Source organism: Trachypithecus francoisi, unplaced genomic scaffold (genome assembly GCF_009764315.1).
Source record: "Trachypithecus francoisi isolate TF-2019V2 unplaced genomic scaffold, Tfra_2.0 Lachesis_group6, whole genome shotgun sequence".
Taxonomy (NCBI): domain Eukaryota; kingdom Metazoa; phylum Chordata; class Mammalia; order Primates; family Cercopithecidae; genus Trachypithecus; species Trachypithecus francoisi.
This window is the reverse complement of record NW_022681471.1, coordinates 106,465,708-106,482,868: the sequence shown is the minus strand read 5'-3', so window position 1 is coordinate 106,482,868 and position 17,161 is coordinate 106,465,708. Positions and strand designations below refer to the sequence as shown.

General features: G+C 36.8%; 1 protein-coding gene across 1 annotated transcript in view; it reads right to left on the bottom strand.

Moving 5' to 3' along the window:
• Nucleotides 1-17,161, bottom strand: part of DMD (dystrophin) — a 2,224,438-nt gene that overhangs the window by 314,626 nt on the left and 1,892,651 nt on the right. Inside the window, 1 exon segment of the mRNA XM_033201414.1 lies at nucleotides 11,741-11,887. Coding sequence (XP_033057305.1) covers nucleotides 11,741-11,887 — 147 coding nt within the window.

The window sequence follows — 17,161 nt, the reverse complement described above, 5'->3', positions numbered from 1 at the left end:
TTAGAATAAAGGAAAAAGGTATGTGAGAGACAGAGAGAGCAAATTTTGGGTTCTAGTTCCACAACTAACTGGCTGTGTGAACTATGAACTATCACGTGGGGTCTTTGTAAACTCAAGGGTTGGATTTCTGGACTTTCTGTACTGAAGTGTAAAACTAAAGAATATTAAAATATTCAGTAATTCAAAGTGGATATTTTAAAAGCAATGAACCACATCAGTAGATTCAATTGTTTTATTATTTTTATGATTTGATATATATATTTTTTTAATTTCAGTTTTTATTTTAGACTCAAGGGGTACATGTGCAGGTTTATTACATGGGCATATTGCATGATACTGAGGTTTGGAGTACAGTTGAACCTGTCACCCAGGTAATGAGCATAGTACTCAATAGGTAGTTTTTTTTAGCCCTTGTCCCATACCCTCCCTCCCTTGTCTGGTAGTCACCAGCGTCTGTTGTTCCCAACTTTACATCCTTGTGTATCCAAAGGTTAGCTCCTACTTATAAGTGAATACATGCATTATTTGTTTTTCTGTTTCTGCTTTAATTCGCTTAGGATAATGACCTCCAGTTCCATTCATGTTGCTACAGAGGACATGATTTCTTTCTTTTTCATAACTGTGTAGTATTCCATGGTGTATATGTGCCACGTTTTCTTTATCCAGTCCACCATTGATGGGCACCTAGGTTGACTTCATGTCTTTGCTACTGTGAATAGTGCTGCAATGAACATATGAGCACACGTGTCTTTTTGGTAGAAAAATTTATTTTTCTTTGGGTACATACCCAAGTAATGGAAGTGCTAGGTCAAATGGTGGTTATTTTTTCTTTCTTTCTTTCTTTTTTTTTTTGAGACAGAGTCTTGTTCTGTTGCCTAGGCTGGAGTGCAGTGGCACGATCTCGGCTCACTGCAACCTCCGCCTTCTGAGTTCAAGTGGTCCTCCTGCCTCACCCTCCCGAGTAACTGGGATTACAGGTGCCTGCCACCATGCCCGGCTAATTTTTTGTATTTTTAGTAGAGACAGAGTTTCGCCATGTTGGCCAGACTGGTCTCAAACTTCCAACCTCAGGTGATCCACCCACCTCCACCTCCCAAAGTGCTGGGATCACAGGCATGAGCCACCACACCCAGCCATTTTTTTCTTGGATTTTTTGCAAAATTATTTAAGTGTTGGTTAACCTTATGAAGCCACAGATTGAGAAGTAAGTACTGTATCTTCAGAAATTAGAGTTTTTTCCCCTAATTTTTTCTCCTCTGGTATAAGTTTCTGCTTATTTTTATAGATTTCAATAACGTTTTAACTTAGTTTTATGCATTCATCTATTCAAGACATTTATAGAATGCTTACTATATGAAAGACACTGCCAAATGTCAGTAGATATGGTATTCAGGGCCTCTGTCCTTATGGAGCTCACATTCAGATAGGGGAGATAGACTTTCATTAAATAAGCCACCAAACACATAGCTATAGATTTTCGTAAGTGCTGTGAAGAAAGCAAACAGGATGCTGTCTGTGATAATGATGGGAAATCTTCCCTAGATGTGACTTAATTATATATTAACTCTGCAGTCCATTACTTCAAATGATCCCTAGTTATTCAATTTACATACCGGAATTTTACAACTCTGTTTAGTTAGTCCCAGGCTTCAAGCCATTTAAAACAAAGATATAGATGAACAGAAAAGTCACTCAGCTTGTCTTCATCCTTCAGATTTCGGGCAAAGGTCACTTTTATTGGGAGGGCTTCCTGACCGCCCTTTCTTGCCTCTCACCCTAATCCCAACACACGCGCGCGCGCACACACACACACACCACACACACACATTTAGGTCCTTACTATATATTCTGGTAGTGCCCCGACACATTTGTAATTATTTTATGAGATTTAAAAAATTAATGTCTGTTTTCCCAACAAACTACAACCTCCATGAGGGCAGAGAATGTCTGTCTATGACTGAATCCCTATCATCTCAAACAGAGTTTGGTAAAGAGTACACACCAGAAAAAAATAGTTATTGAATGAATGATTGAACAAAGGAGTATTTCTGTTCACTTCAGCAAGAGTTTGATGATTAAACCCTGCTGTCCTACAGAAGAGTGGTTCTAGTTTTTAATCTCTGAATGATTCAGGTTCTGGGTTAAACAGGCAATTCTTGAGATCATGGTCTGAAATTCATATAAACCTCCTACTTTCAATTTCCTCAACTCATGATCCAGGTGATTCCTGACAAATTAATAAATGTGAGAAAGATGCTGTTCTTTTTGTTTGAAGGGTCGAATCAAAAATGAATAGGAAATGTCATGTCAATTCAACTTTTTATCAGAGGAGTGGTACTGCATAGCTAGGAGTTCTGACAGATTCCACAGGCAGACTGTCTGGGTTCAAATCCCAGCTCCCCCAGCTCTCTCACTTACCTGATACACGACCACAGGCAAGTCACTTAACCCTGGGGCTCCTCATTTTTCTAATCTGTAAAATGAGGATAAAAATAGTACCTCCCTCATTGGGTTATGTGAGGCTTAAAAGCATTAGTACATGCAAAAGTGCTTAGAATAGTGAATGGCATACAGTAAGTGCTAGATAAGTTCTCGCTATTAATCTCAGTAAGCGTAATGCTCACTAAAATAAATGATTCTCAAATTTATATCATAAGACTACATTGATTGTCTGAATAAAGTAAAATTATGTATAAAGGCTGTACTTCTAATATAATAATTATCTTCTAATTTATTATATTTCCACCCTCCCATCTACTTTAGTAAATAAATTATATATTAAGGGAAAGGACAACTTATATCACAGTGCTCATTATATTAAGGACATTATAGAATTTATAAAAATAAAGAAATATTAAGATAAACTGTAGTAATTTGAAATTCACTTTGTGGTATTCACCTTTAAAAGTAGCATTTCTGAATTTCATATGCTGGTTTCCATTCCTCTTTATGGAATTGGCTTTAACATGCAGCTTTTCATGTGGCCTGAAAGGGGATTCTTTCTACTTTCGAGAGGAATGTGCTGTGAAGGAGGAGTGGGGAATCTTACTGGCGGCCATGTGAGAACAGCAGCTCTTTGAATGCTGGGTATGATGTAGCATGGGAACTGTGGGCAGCTACTGGCGGAGTGTTTCACACGCAGCGGGACAGTGGGAAAGGCAATGAAGAAAACAACCAGTGCAAACAAATGCAGAAGAAAGGGTGGGGTGGGGTCAAACTCCAGGGAGGAGAGAGGTCAGCCTGGAGAGACAAGAACACTTACAAGAACAAAGAATAAAGCAGTGAGAAACCGGAGGCAAGGGCAAATGTCAGTTGCAGAATAAGGGAAAAGGGCAAGAAAACATGACCATCATGGCAATTTTAAATGCCTGGAACTATGTACATGTTTCTAGTAAGGAACTAGAGACCTCAGGAAACTAAAATAAATGCATGCATGCATAAATACATTTTGCTATTTAAACATATTTACTAGGAACACATTCCATTTTTTAAAACAATAATAAACATACTTACATGGATTACCATAATAGCTAGCCTTAGAACTAGCAAAAATAGTTCCCGATTAAAACCAATTAGAAATTAGTATATAAAGATCAAGCAATCAAGTAGCCTAATTAAAATATCTGAAAATAATGATATGCTTTTCATTCTCTTAAACTCATAAATATTTATTTGGCTCCTGATGGCTTCATTCCCATTTTATACTTCATATAATTTTTTCATCACATTCTGTACATCACTCATTTTTCCCCTGTAGTTCCACACATCCTGATACCTTCAAACAAACAAATAAACAAAAATAGAGAATTCCCTTGAAAACCAGACCATTCTTCTCCTAGGGTGAGAAGGACAGACTCTGGAATATTTTTGGGCCACATTACTGTCAAGGTTACCTGAGCAATTTCAATAACATTCCTCTTGAGTAAAGTACAATTAGTTGTACAAACATTGAAAACCAAATGTTCTTAAGTTTGACAGTGTGCTTTGACCTCAGTATGCTCTAAGAGTGGTCACTATCCTGGGCATTTAAATTTATACTGTCCTTCTTCAATTCTTTAAAGGGTTTTGTTTACATCCTTTTTTTCCCTAACAGAGTTGAGGTTAAGCATAAGTTATAATTCTGTCCTTACTGAAAAGATGTTTTCCGGGAACTTAATTGTCCTCTTTTCACGGGTCATTCTATTCCTAATATCAACAAATCCTTCTGTGACCTAACCTTTTCAAAACAAACACATTCTTCTTTCTTCTTTGTTCTTTTTATTTCCTTTACTTTTAGCTTTTACAAAATTCCGGCCAGTGGGCACATTAGACTAGATATTATAGTTGAAATATTTATATAAGAGCAACCTATAGTTTAGAATATGTTAGAGCAGTTTTATCTACATCTTACTGCAATATTTTGGGAGAGGTGCTTTCTAATTTTTTTAACCCTGTGTATTTCTCATTAACATTCCAAAAACTGGAGAAGTGCCACATAATAAAAGTACTACTTAGTATCTGCTAATTGAGAAAAGGCTAGTAGCTGATAAAAATTTGTATGTTTTGTAACACAACTGCTTCACTTATGAAAACTAGTGGTATATGGGCAACGTAATTTTGTATTCAAGCTGCAGACAATGCTTGATGCAAAATATATCTTTACACCTCTCTGTAAAACTCTATGATCTGTAGTTTGGAATGAATTTCTGTATGTGGTTACAAATAGACAGCATCTTCTGGGAGCATGATAGAAATGCAGAATTGCAGGCCTCACCCGATACTCAATTTCTGAAAACTACTTTTAGGCCAATGCTATCCAATAGAAATATAACGAGTGCTACATGTACAATTTTAAATGTTCTAGTAGGCACATGTAAAAATTATGCAGAAACACTGTCCATTGTTTTAGCTGAAGCGACAGGCTCACTTCATTCATTTTCAAGAAAAATAACCAAGTTTGAATAATCATAATAAATGAATGATATTCATTATGACATTTTACCCAAGCAAATACATAAAAATACTATCATTTCAACATGCAATCAATATAAAATATATTGTGTTTCTGGGGATCTGTTAACAGTTTCCCTTCATCCTTCACGTTTCCCTTTATCTTCCTCTTTATGCCTCATAGAAAAGTTAAGCACTTGGTTCTCCATGATTCTGTAGCACTTGAACACTCCTCCAACACAGAGCTTTTGGGATGGCATTATACTTAATTTCCCCAGAGTCTAAACCCTTCACAGTGTCTTACAGAAGTCATATAAATCTATATTTAACTTTTACATTTGTCTGTAGCTGACAAGTACTTAACATAGAACAGGGGTTTTCAAAGTGTGGTCCATGATTCAACAGCATTAGCCTCATTTGAAAGTTTGTTAGAGATGCAGAGTCTCAAGCTCCACACCGGACCTACTGAATCAGAAAGTTATCTGTGTTTTAATAAGCCTTCCAGGTGAATTTGATGCTTGTTAAAATTTGAGAACAACTAATATAGGAAAACATGTTTATTTGGAGAATGGCTTCATATTTATCATTTTTTCCTGAGTTCTGTGGTAGAACCACAAGCTGAATCATTTTAGGTCTTCTTAAAGAAAAAGTCAAAGAAGGACATGCTAGAAAGACATCGGTAGATGTCTTCTCCTTATCCCCGGTTAGTGATAAGCCCACGTTATTTGTAAGAGCAGATGGCTAGGCACTGTGTCCAGAAGTGACCCCATAATGGAAAATGATTAGTACAGGATCCTTTAAAAAAAGATATGAGGAAAATGTTCAAAAGCTGTCAATACATTAAAGGATCAAATCCTGTGCTCAATGATGGTAAGAACAAACATACATAGATACAGATAAAAGACCTGCTTAGAAAATCTTATCTCACCAAAGTAGAGAACATAAATGGCTCTGATGTAAAAATTGCTTGTTTGGAAAACAAACAAAAAACTGTTCATTTTCTTTTAAAACGAAGCCACACAAATACTCCTATTGGTTAGTTAACTATGATCCCATCATATCCTCTCACAAAGTTTACTACTATGACTATATAGACCAAGTTTCCAATAAGAAATTATTGAAGAATTTGTAAACCAGAGATAATAATGGGTACTGTTTTTGTAGTATCAGTGTTATGATAGTATGTATATTTCTGGTTTCTAACACTGAGAAAGGACAAGAGGGGTGGGTCATCATGGAAGCAATAAAAGAGAATCCATCTTTAAAGCTTTACTTGATATAGCATAAGCAGTAAAGGGAGTTTTGTTTAGTATGTCCTTGGACCAAATACGATAATTACAATGTCTTCTATGTACACAGTAGATGCTCAATCAGTGTTGATCGAATGAAAGAAGGAAGGGATGAAAGAAGAATGAAGTGTGCAAAAGATGAGGTTCTAGATCCCTGTGACAGCAAGTTACCACAGAGGTATACAGATGGAGTGTAATGATGTCTACATGACTTTGGAAGAATCTTAGGAAACCTTAAAAAACATACATAACTTATGATACTGTTCTTTGACATATATAAAGAATCTCATAACTGGAAATACCTTCATATTATTCAAATTTTTAAAGGTTTGCATTTCCATGAGTTCCTACAGTCAAGAAAGCACCTATTCCTTATATTAAGGTGTTTTTGCAGCTTTTGTGCTATTTGTGAGTTTACTCATGAGTAAAGAAAAATGGTATAATATTCCTTTATATACTACTTGTGCTTGGTGAATAAAGAGATTGACTACATTACTCAGTGTGTGTACCATTTAAAAATTAGAAAGGTTTATCATCATTTTAACTTTTTTCTCACCTGGTTTAGATATTCATTTCTACTTGGTCAAATATTAGCATTAGTTTGGCTTTAAGAGCCGATTCATTGAAATCATTTTTGGTTGATATTAGTACAATTGCTGAGTTCTAAAGGCAATGAGGAATATAATGCTTTAAAATTTTATATTTGAAACAGTGTGATTTTTAAGGGGTACACTGCACTGGGTTCATTAATCCATTGGTTTATAAAAGGAAGATTTAAAAGTTAATATACCTGAGAAGCATTTCAAAAAGAAGATATATGTAAAAAAGTGAAGTATTTATACCTGTATGTCCAAAATAGCTTTAAAGTATTGCTTTTTTTATTTTTATTTTGAGATGGTGTCTTGCTCTGTTGCCAGGTTGGAGTGCAGTGGTATGATCTCAGCTCACTGCAACCTCTGCCTCCCGGGTTCAAGCGATTCTCCTGCCTCAGCTTCCCAAGTAGCTGGTCTACAAGCGTACACCACCACACCCAGCTAATTTTTGTATTTTTTGTAGTGATGGGGTTTCACTATGTGTTGGCCAGGCTGGTCTCAAACTCCTGACCTCAAGTGATCCGCTTTCCTTGGCCACCCAAAGTGCTGAGATTACAGGCATGAGCCACCACACCCAGCCGGTATTGCTTTGTTAAGTCCAAACTTAATAGGACTTTGAGAAGAGGAGACAAAAAGAGCATGGGAATAGCAGTTCAAAAAACCTGAGTCAGATCTTGACTGATACAAGTTATGTGACTGTGACTATGGTACTTCATGTTTCTAAGCCCCAGTTTCCTTATGTGTAAAAGGGAATAATGATAATAGGTAATCATAATACAAAATCACAAGGTTGTGATTCTTAGATGAGAGAATGTACATGAGAACTTTTTGTAACTGCAAGGAGTGATGGTTTCCTACACCACAAAGTCAAATGGTCAAATAGTAACATGCATACCAACGTGTCTACTCTGAGGAAGAAAATAGGACTTCGTTCCCACAGAAAATTTCAAACAGGCAAACCAATGTCTCTTACATTTCTATTAGAAGATTCAAAGTCAATTTGGAACTCTCTATACATTGATTCCATACATAGGTAAATTGTGACTGGTTCTGATTGTATTGTTGGTGGTCACATCTCTTAACTGGTGTCACCATTTTGACTGATATTACAGACAGCTAAAAAACTAGCATGGCTTTCCTTGAAAATTAAATGAATGGATAATGCAAGGAACCCAGGATATTCTGATATCAAGTACACACAGACTGATAGTATGTAACTCTAATCTTTCTGTTACAGTATTTTGCCCAAATTTAAGACTCTTTTTCTTTTCTCAGGTTTATATCTACCTTTCTACCACTCCAGTTCTCTACTTTTTATATATTTATTCATTTATTTATTTTATTTTATTTATTTATTTTTTTGAGACGGCGTTTGGCTCTGTCACCCAGGCTGGAGTGCAGTGGCGCCATCTCAGCTCACTGCAACCTCTGCCTCCTGGGTTCAAGCAATTCTCCTGCCTCAGCCTCCGGAGTAGCTGGGATTATAGGCATGCGCCACCACGCCCAGCTAAGTTTTGTACTTTTAGTAGAGATGAGGTTTCACCATGCTGGCCAGGCTGTTGGTGAACTCCTGACCTCCAGTGATCCACCTGCCTTGACCTCCCAAAGTGCTGGGATTACAGGCATGAGCCACCACACCCGGACAGTTCTCTACTTTTTGATTTTTCTTTGTCTTAGCAGACAGAGGCAAAGATGAACTTGTACTTGATTTTTATCACGATTTAAAGATTGACACAGCATTGTGACTAAATTCTTTAGTTTCATAGAAATATAATGTCTTTTTTTGACATTTACTATTTAAAAAAATATTATGTCATAATAGTGGTGGGCTCAAGCTTCCCCCCACAGAATGTGGAAAATGCTTTAGCCTCACATACGTTGTTCTAAATATAAAATATTCTCAACAGGACGTATGAATTGCTTTTCCAGTAATAGGAAAAAATTGTTTGATGTGAACTTCGTTTCTTGCTTTCTTCTTTTCCTGAACAGGCTTCACATTTATAATGTAGCAGAATTATCATCAAGAAAAGAATGGAACTAACTTGACTCGGTTATATGCAAACCAAAACCTTGAATTTATCAGCTTTCTGCTAAAAACACTTTTTAAGCATATCTTTAAGTTCATGTTAAAAAATAGAAACATGAAATTTGCTACAATATAGAGCAGATACCACAAACTGAACTGTTTAATAGGAGAAGGCTGTGTATATGTGGGTTTAGGGATGAAGAGTTTAAAAGTTAGAGTTATACAAGGAGAAATATAATTTCAACAAGCCACATTTGTATTATGAATAAAGAAAGCAACTTCATTGGTTTTAAACTAAATTCTGTCAAATGTGTATCTCCCCCAGATATCTAGAGACAGAATCACAGGACTGAACTGGATGTGACCTTAGACAAAATAAATTTCCTCATTTAAAAAATGAGGAGAATTAAAGCTGAGAGAGGTTAAATGGCTTTCCCACAATAACATGGTCAAATAATGGCTGAACTTAAGTTTGAAGTTAGACCTCCGAATAGTCACTCCAATGCTCTTTGCTATATCATACTATCTCCTTACGTGTGTTTTCCTGTACTTATAACCACGTTTTTATTCACTGTAAAGAATGGCTACATATTAAGCTATTAACAATTTTTTTTTTTTTTTGAGACAGAGTTTCACTCTTGTTGCCCAGGCTGGAGTGCAATGGCGCAATCTCGGCTCACTACAACCTCTGCCTCCCGGGTTCAAGCAATTCTCCTGTCTCAGCCTCCCAAGTAGCTGGGATTACAGGCTTGCACCACCACATCCGGCTAATGTTGTATTTTTGATAGAGATGGGGTTTCTCCATGTTGGTCAGGCTAGTCTCGAACTCCTGACCTCAGGTGATCCACCTGCCTCAGCCTCCCAAAGTGCTGGTATTACAGGTATGATCCACTGACTGCGGCCCCTATTAACAGTTTTTCATACCTTACATGCAAATAAATAGTGCAACTAGAATGGATCACTTAGCATTGATTAAAAAAAAAAAAACTTTTCCCACTAGTCATAATCCTTTGACCTCATTTGGAAATCTACATGCCACTGTCACAAATCTTTTACCACATTCTGAAAGCAAATGTGGCATTCTACTCTCTAAAGTAAATTATAAAATATAATTGGGACTAATGTGGCCATTGGTTTCCTTCGGACATTTATTACTTTCCTTATTTATACTTAAGATGAAAAACCTACTAAGGATGAAACAGATAAGATTTTAATAGTACTCAACCACTATGGAGCAAACAGAGAAAGGCATATAATCACTTAAATATATTCCCTTGCTTTAGTCGATGCCACTTATAACAATCTAAAATACAAATACTTCAGGACTACCTATCATGACAAGAATTAAATTATGTGAGATCTCAAGAGGTCTTGGATTTACAACTTATTTTTATTAAAGATCTAGCAATTCTTTAACAGGGCTTTCAATCACACCCCTAAATGGACTGACAATAGGAAAGTGATCTGGTTTACTACATTTTTCTTATTAAAAAGTTAAAACCAAGTATTTTTAAACCCAATTTCCTCAGGAGCATACCTTCTGCATCCTATGAAATTGGAAAGGAGAGATAATGATTCTCTAATTCTATGGTTAAACTAATTTTAGGGTGTTGGGGTATAACATGGTGTCCTTCACACTGAGAAGGTAGACACATCTCTTCCACCACTACAACCATTACCCTACGTGAATTAACTCATTCAATGTTACAGTAACCATGTTAGAGATGAGTAAATGGACAACCAGAGAGATTAAGTGGCCTCAAGGTCACTCAGCTAATATGTTAGGTTCCAAAACCTGTGTACTGTAATCATCATCATCATCATCATCATCATCATCATCATCATATCAAGAACTAGAATTTGTAGAGTGTTTATCATTTGGCATGTTTGCTTCCAAGCACTTTCCATTTATTTTGACTTATTCATCCTAATAATAAACTGATATTGTAGATAATTTTATTATCCCATTTTTTTGTTCAGATGAAAGACTGAGGCTCAGAAAGGTTAAGTAATTTGCTCCAGGTCCCACAGCTAGTAAGTGTGACCTTGAGCACACTGACATTCCCTGTATTTATTGTGCAAACCTACGAAAAACTTTCACATGTAAGTTTGTGATAGGATGCTGTTTCTTTAAATGACTTTTGGACATATCTTACTATTGACTCTTGTTTAAATTAGGATTTCAAAGGGAAAGATGATTTTAAGAATCCAAGCAGTAAGAGTACAAAGGAACTGCATGGCGGCAATTCACTTCCATCATGATTCAGCATTATTTTCTATGTTTACTGTAAGAATACTGCTACACAGAGTTTAGATGTTCCCTCTAACTCTCATGTTGACATCTGATCCCCAATGTTAGAGGTGAGGCCTAGTGGAAGGTGTCTGGGTTGTAGGAATGAATCCCTCATGAATGGCTTGGTGCCATTCTCACGGTAGTGAGTGAGGTTTTGCTCTAGCAGTTTTTATGAGAACTGGCACCTCCCCTCCCTCTTTTTCTCCTCTTCTCTTGCTGTGTGATCTTTGCACACCAGCTTCCCTTTGCCTTCTGCCATTAGCGGAAGCAGCCTGAAGCCCTCACCAGAAGCAGATGCTTCTTGTACAGCTTGCAGAACTGAGCCAAATAAACACCTTTTCCTTATAAATTACCCAGCCTCGAGTATTTCTTTATAGCAACACTAAACAGACTAAGACATATACGAAACTCTAACTTTTCATTGCTTCCAAAATTAATATAATAATTTGAAAATGTTTAGATGGGAATTATAAACTAATATAAAATATCCTATCCTCACAAATATTACCATGAACATTGAATGAAAAAAGTACTTTCGTTGTTCTTTACAAATTGTATCTGTATATTATTTTACTGTAACAAAGGACAACAATGTTTTCTATGTGCCTACCTGCAGAAGCTTCCATCTGGTGTTCAGGTCTTCCAGGGTGCTGAGGTTATATGGTGAGAGCTGAATGCCCAAAGTGGTAAGCTGGCGAGCAAGGTCATTGGCGTGGCTCACGTTCTCTTTCAGAGGTGCAATTTCTCCTCGAAGTGCCTGTGTACAATAGTCAAAAGCAAATTGGAAGATGAGAATATTTAAAACAAGAAGAATTGATACCTGGGCTTATTCTTTTTAGGGTGCGGTGCCAGTAATGTTTGCTCTATGCTATGGTTTGAATGTTTATGTTCCCCCTCAAATTCCTATGTTGAAATCCTAAAAAATAGAAAGAAAAAGAAATCCCAACACCTAAGGCAATGGTATTAGGAGATGGGGCTTTTAGGGAGGTGATTTTTTGGGATTAGTGCCCTTACAGAAGAGACCTCAGAGAGCTAGCTAGCTCCTTTCGGCATGTGAGGGTGCAGTGAGAAGGTGTTTTCTATGAGGAATGGGCCTTCCCCAGATACCAAATCTGCTGGTATTTTGATCTTGGACGTCTCAACCTCCAGAACAGTGAGAAATACGTTTTTGTTGTTTCACAACCTATCCAATTTATGGCATTTCTATTATAGCAGCTGGAACAGACTAAGACAGTCTATTATGGTAGTATAATAACAATGGATATTTGTCAATGGAGGAACAATAACTACTATTTGTTGAGCACTTCCTAGGTGCCTAATGCCATGATGAGCTCTATACATACATAAACTGATTTTCTTTCTTTCCACAATCCTATGAGGCCAGTAGTTGGAGAATTATAATTTTATATATGAGAAAACAAACTTGCAAAGGTTTGTTTTCAAAACAAACAAACCTTGCCAAGCTCTCATGGGTAAAAATTGAGGAACCTGGGATACATATATGCAGGTTTGCCTGCCTCTAGAATATATATTCTTAACTATTATATTATATGCTTCCCCTAAGAATCTGGATTGGCAAAGTAACAGGAAAAAATATACTGCTGCTGGATTCTAAATTCTACTCATGTCACAACCAGAAATGGATCCTTAATTTTTTTTTACAATAGAAAGATACATTCAGTCATAAAATATTGCATCCATACTTTGCACCAACCACATCATAACAGTTTCATTTAGGGAGTAGGATATTTTGTCAAGTCCTAAGAATGACTTCCTGATCTCCTGGTATTTTAGTCCTTGTAGCAATGACTTCAGAAGGCTCCCGAGGGGCTTCTCAGCTCTCTCTGAAGCACTAGAGCAGAAGTCTCTGATGCAATACATCACAGCAATCCATTGAGCAGAAGAACTCTATGCAGATATGGGGAAGATATTACCATGCATCATATCTACCCTATCGAGATGGCATTTATGGATCTTTAACATGATGCATGATGTCCAAATGTTCCAATAAGCAATTTCTAAGGGACAAATTCCCTCACTTAGGAGAACAGTTTGTGTAATGTAATGTCTGTGTACAAGGACAGCATCACTTACTTGATTATGCGTGTTGTTTTGACTTGCTTGATCTGGGCAGGTGTTATTTCTCTGTCTGGTTCACCATGTTGATAAAACCATTGGTTACACTGACCTCATTTATAAGCCTTGCATTTCTTCCCACTCCAAATCAAAGGAGCCAGTATGTACATTCAAAATAAGAATGACATTATCCTCTCAAAACAACCCGAATACTTCACTAAACTGTGGTGTTGTATAGAGTATAAGACTGTTATGTAGTTCTTAGATAATATAAGACATTGTGATAATCGCTCTGTTTAACTTAAAGTTTTAAAAAGTGATCATTAAAAACATTACATTAAGCAATCATGGGGTTTCTTTTGGAGGATAATGAAAATGTTCTGGTATTAAACAATGGTGATGGTGGCACAACCTTGTGAATATACTAAACACCATTGAATTGTGCACTTTAAAAGAGTGAATTTTAAAGTATATGAATTCTATATAATAAACACAAACAAAAGAGAGCCCCTTCTGACCACACATGTACAAAAAAAATCATATGTGATGTATTCATCTTTATTCAACTTCGTGTTAGTGGAATGTCATTGGAATCAGTGTGAGATTCAGAAAGTTTTATAGGGGTTGATACTAAATATTATTCCATTTCCTTATGAATAAATACATGGATTAAAAGTATCAGAATAAGTGCCCATGGAGAAAGGTGGTTTAAATCCGTATATATGAATACTTATCTCTAAAAGGAAATGATCCATAATAATTTTGTTTCGCATAATAGAAAGGTTAGAAAACAGATTTCTTAAATGTCCATGGGGGAAACTTGGACAGGGACAACGATTACAAAATGAAACCATTCTCTTCTGGATAATAACGTGCATTTCTAGCAGCCACAAATAAATATCATGTGAGGGGAAACTGTAAACAGGAACCTCTACAGAGAGGGCAAGCCAGCAGGCAGCATCTTTCAGTAATACAGGTGAGTCCTTGGTGTTAATCATCTCTCTTTACAAGCAAGACTCTCAAGCCAGTAAGCTGATTATCCTACCTCGTTAAGTCATATCTAGATTTCAGTTCCCTTTAGGTGACACAATGTATATTTTCAAATGTCTCTTATTAGAATATTTTGATTTTCATTTTCTCCCCCAAATTCCTGAGCACACATTTTTAATCCTGCATCAATGTTTTGGAGGATGAAAGGGATTCAAAAATAAGTTTTGGTACTCATAATTAATTGCAACGTTCTCCCTTTTCCTCTCTTTTTTTTTCTTTTTAAAATTTACTTTTCTTCTTTAAAGTTTACCATAAGATCTTGTCATTTCTTTTTTTTTTTTTTTTGCTCCTTTCAAGCAATGATAATGGAAGTTCTCTTAACTAATCTCCACTTAAGACTCACCAAATTAGCCAAAGTCTTCATTCTCTTTGTGAAACAGCAGTGATGGGAACCTCGCACAGCCTCAATAAAAAGTTCGAGGTGCCTGTCAGTATGTGTGGACCTTCTGCTCCCATTAGTTGATTTTTTACAACTGTCAGTTGTGTGTATGTTCTCAAACCTATCTTTGCCAGTAACTATTGTGACTACATAATTTCATAAATATCCCCTAAATCATAAAAATATTAGTTTAAAAAGAAAAGAAAAAAGTTATGATTTCTATAAAAACCAGGCCAAGTACTCTGGAAAGCTGCTTCAAAAAGAAAAAGAAAATAAATATTGTTGAAGTAGTTGTGAACAAGACAACTGCTAAAGATGAAGAAAACAACCCAGACCAGGCGCGGTGGCTCACGCCTGTAATTCCAGCACTTTGGGAGGCCGAGGCGGGTGGAAGGGTGGATCACTTGAGGTCAGCAGTTCGAGACCAGACTGGCCAACATGGTGAAACTCTGTCTCTACTAAAAATACAAAAATTGGTTGGGCGTGGTGGTGCATGCCTGCAGTCCCAGCTACTTGGGAGGCTGAGGCATGAGAATCGCTTGAACCTGAGAGGTGGAGGTTGCAGTGAGCCAAGATGGCACCACTGCACTCACTCCAGCTGGGGTGACCCAGCGAGACTCTGTCTCAAAAAACACACACAAAAAAAGGAAAAAATGCCAAATGTTCAGTTTAATCTGAATTCCTAAATTTTTGTTAAAATATTTGACAATGGAAGCTTTGATTGGTGCGAGGTCAGTTGATAAACAGATAACTGGGGGCAAAGGTTCACTTCAGGGAAATCTCTAGATGGGGCTGAGCAGACTAAAGGACTTCAGTCATCTAGAAATCATGAGGGCACTCAACACATGAAGGTGGAAGAAAGGAGATAACAGATGGTAGGAAAGATAAAAAGGAAAAGGAGGCAGGAGAATGCTCATGTCAGTCTTCACTTTGGCATTTGACTCAGGTTTTGGTAGCAGCTCTGTACCACCCAAGGATGGCTCATTGCTGTGGGCTCTCAGTGCCCAGAAGCATACATAACAAGAAGTATGGCCACCTAAACACAGAGTCACAAGACCCTCACCCTGTGAAGGGTGAACACAGGTACTTAGCTATTTAAATAGATGTGACATTGGTTTGGCTATATTTCACAGATTAGAGCTTTTAATATGACACACATAAATTTGTGTTTAAATTATTAAACACTATGCCTAAAATGTCAAAAAGCACAGTCAACGCTGAGCAATATAATGTGCTATTTAAATGATATCAGGATTGCATTAGATTTTATTCTAGCTTGGAAGCAGTTAGTGAGAAAACATTGAAGAAAGCCATTATACGGTGGGTTTTCTTCGAATCACTTAAACATCTGGAATATGTTCTCCATGAAACAGCAAACCAAGTCTAATTTTATTATGACTAGTTTCACGCAGGCAGAATTTTCAGTTCATTAAATGTTGTCTGATTATAGATACAAAAGTACTGATTTAGAATGATATGTAAGTCTGATATAATAAGTTTTTTCTTCATAAAAATTAAATTGCCTGTCATATCTTTGCTTATCTTTATGTAGCTAAGGATTTGTTCAAATACGCATTTAAAATTACAATCATCTACTACTTTTCTAAGAAAAGGAAGGAATTGTCTATTAACAAGGGAATCTCATTTTTGAGAGAGGAATTTTGACTTGACAGTTAACAGAACATTCCTACTGCAAAGCGCAGAAGGTCAGTTGGAAAGACTGGAAAGAGTAAATTGAGGGAATTCTGCTTGGAGGGGTTTTATTTCCTCTGTGAAGTAGGAATCAACAGACCTGGCATAGTCTGCAATGCCTGGCATAGCGTGCAGTGCCTGGTGTGCAATGAATAGTCACTGAATGAAAACATGAATTAAGGGTGAGTGGGAACATTTGAATTAATCGTAATAGAGACTGAGAGGGAGTTGACCTAAGAAATGTAATGAGGTTGGCAAACAGTGTTGAGGGCCCACTTGAGGATGAGGTTCAACATTTTTTAGCAGAATCAATCTGCCTGACTTTCTCATTTTCTCCAACAGTGTTGCATGTAAACATGGAGAAAACAGTTGATCCAGGTTTGGGGTTTCGTCGGATGACTGTGGCTCACATATTTAGGGATAAGGAAGTTTCAATATTAGCCAGGATGTAATTGAAGAAACATACTGTAGAAACTAAACTGGATTAGGAGGAAAGCAAAGCAAAATGAAGCTTGTAGATGGAGAGAAAGTAGAGGGGTCAGTTGTGGAGGTCCAGGATAATCCATAAAAGGCCACAGCAGGAGTAGCTGCACAAACAAGCGACAGAGAGGGGAGACTCTGGGATGCTCACATTAGCTCTACTGGATTTGCCACTTACGAGTTTATTTATAAATGGTGTGATACACACACACACACACACACACATTATATATATATATATATATCTGGCTATCTATATATCTGGCTATATATATATATATAAATATATATAGTGCTTCTCAGCATTTGAAAAACTTCCCTTCTTAGGGATGTTAAATATTCCTCCCAAAATCT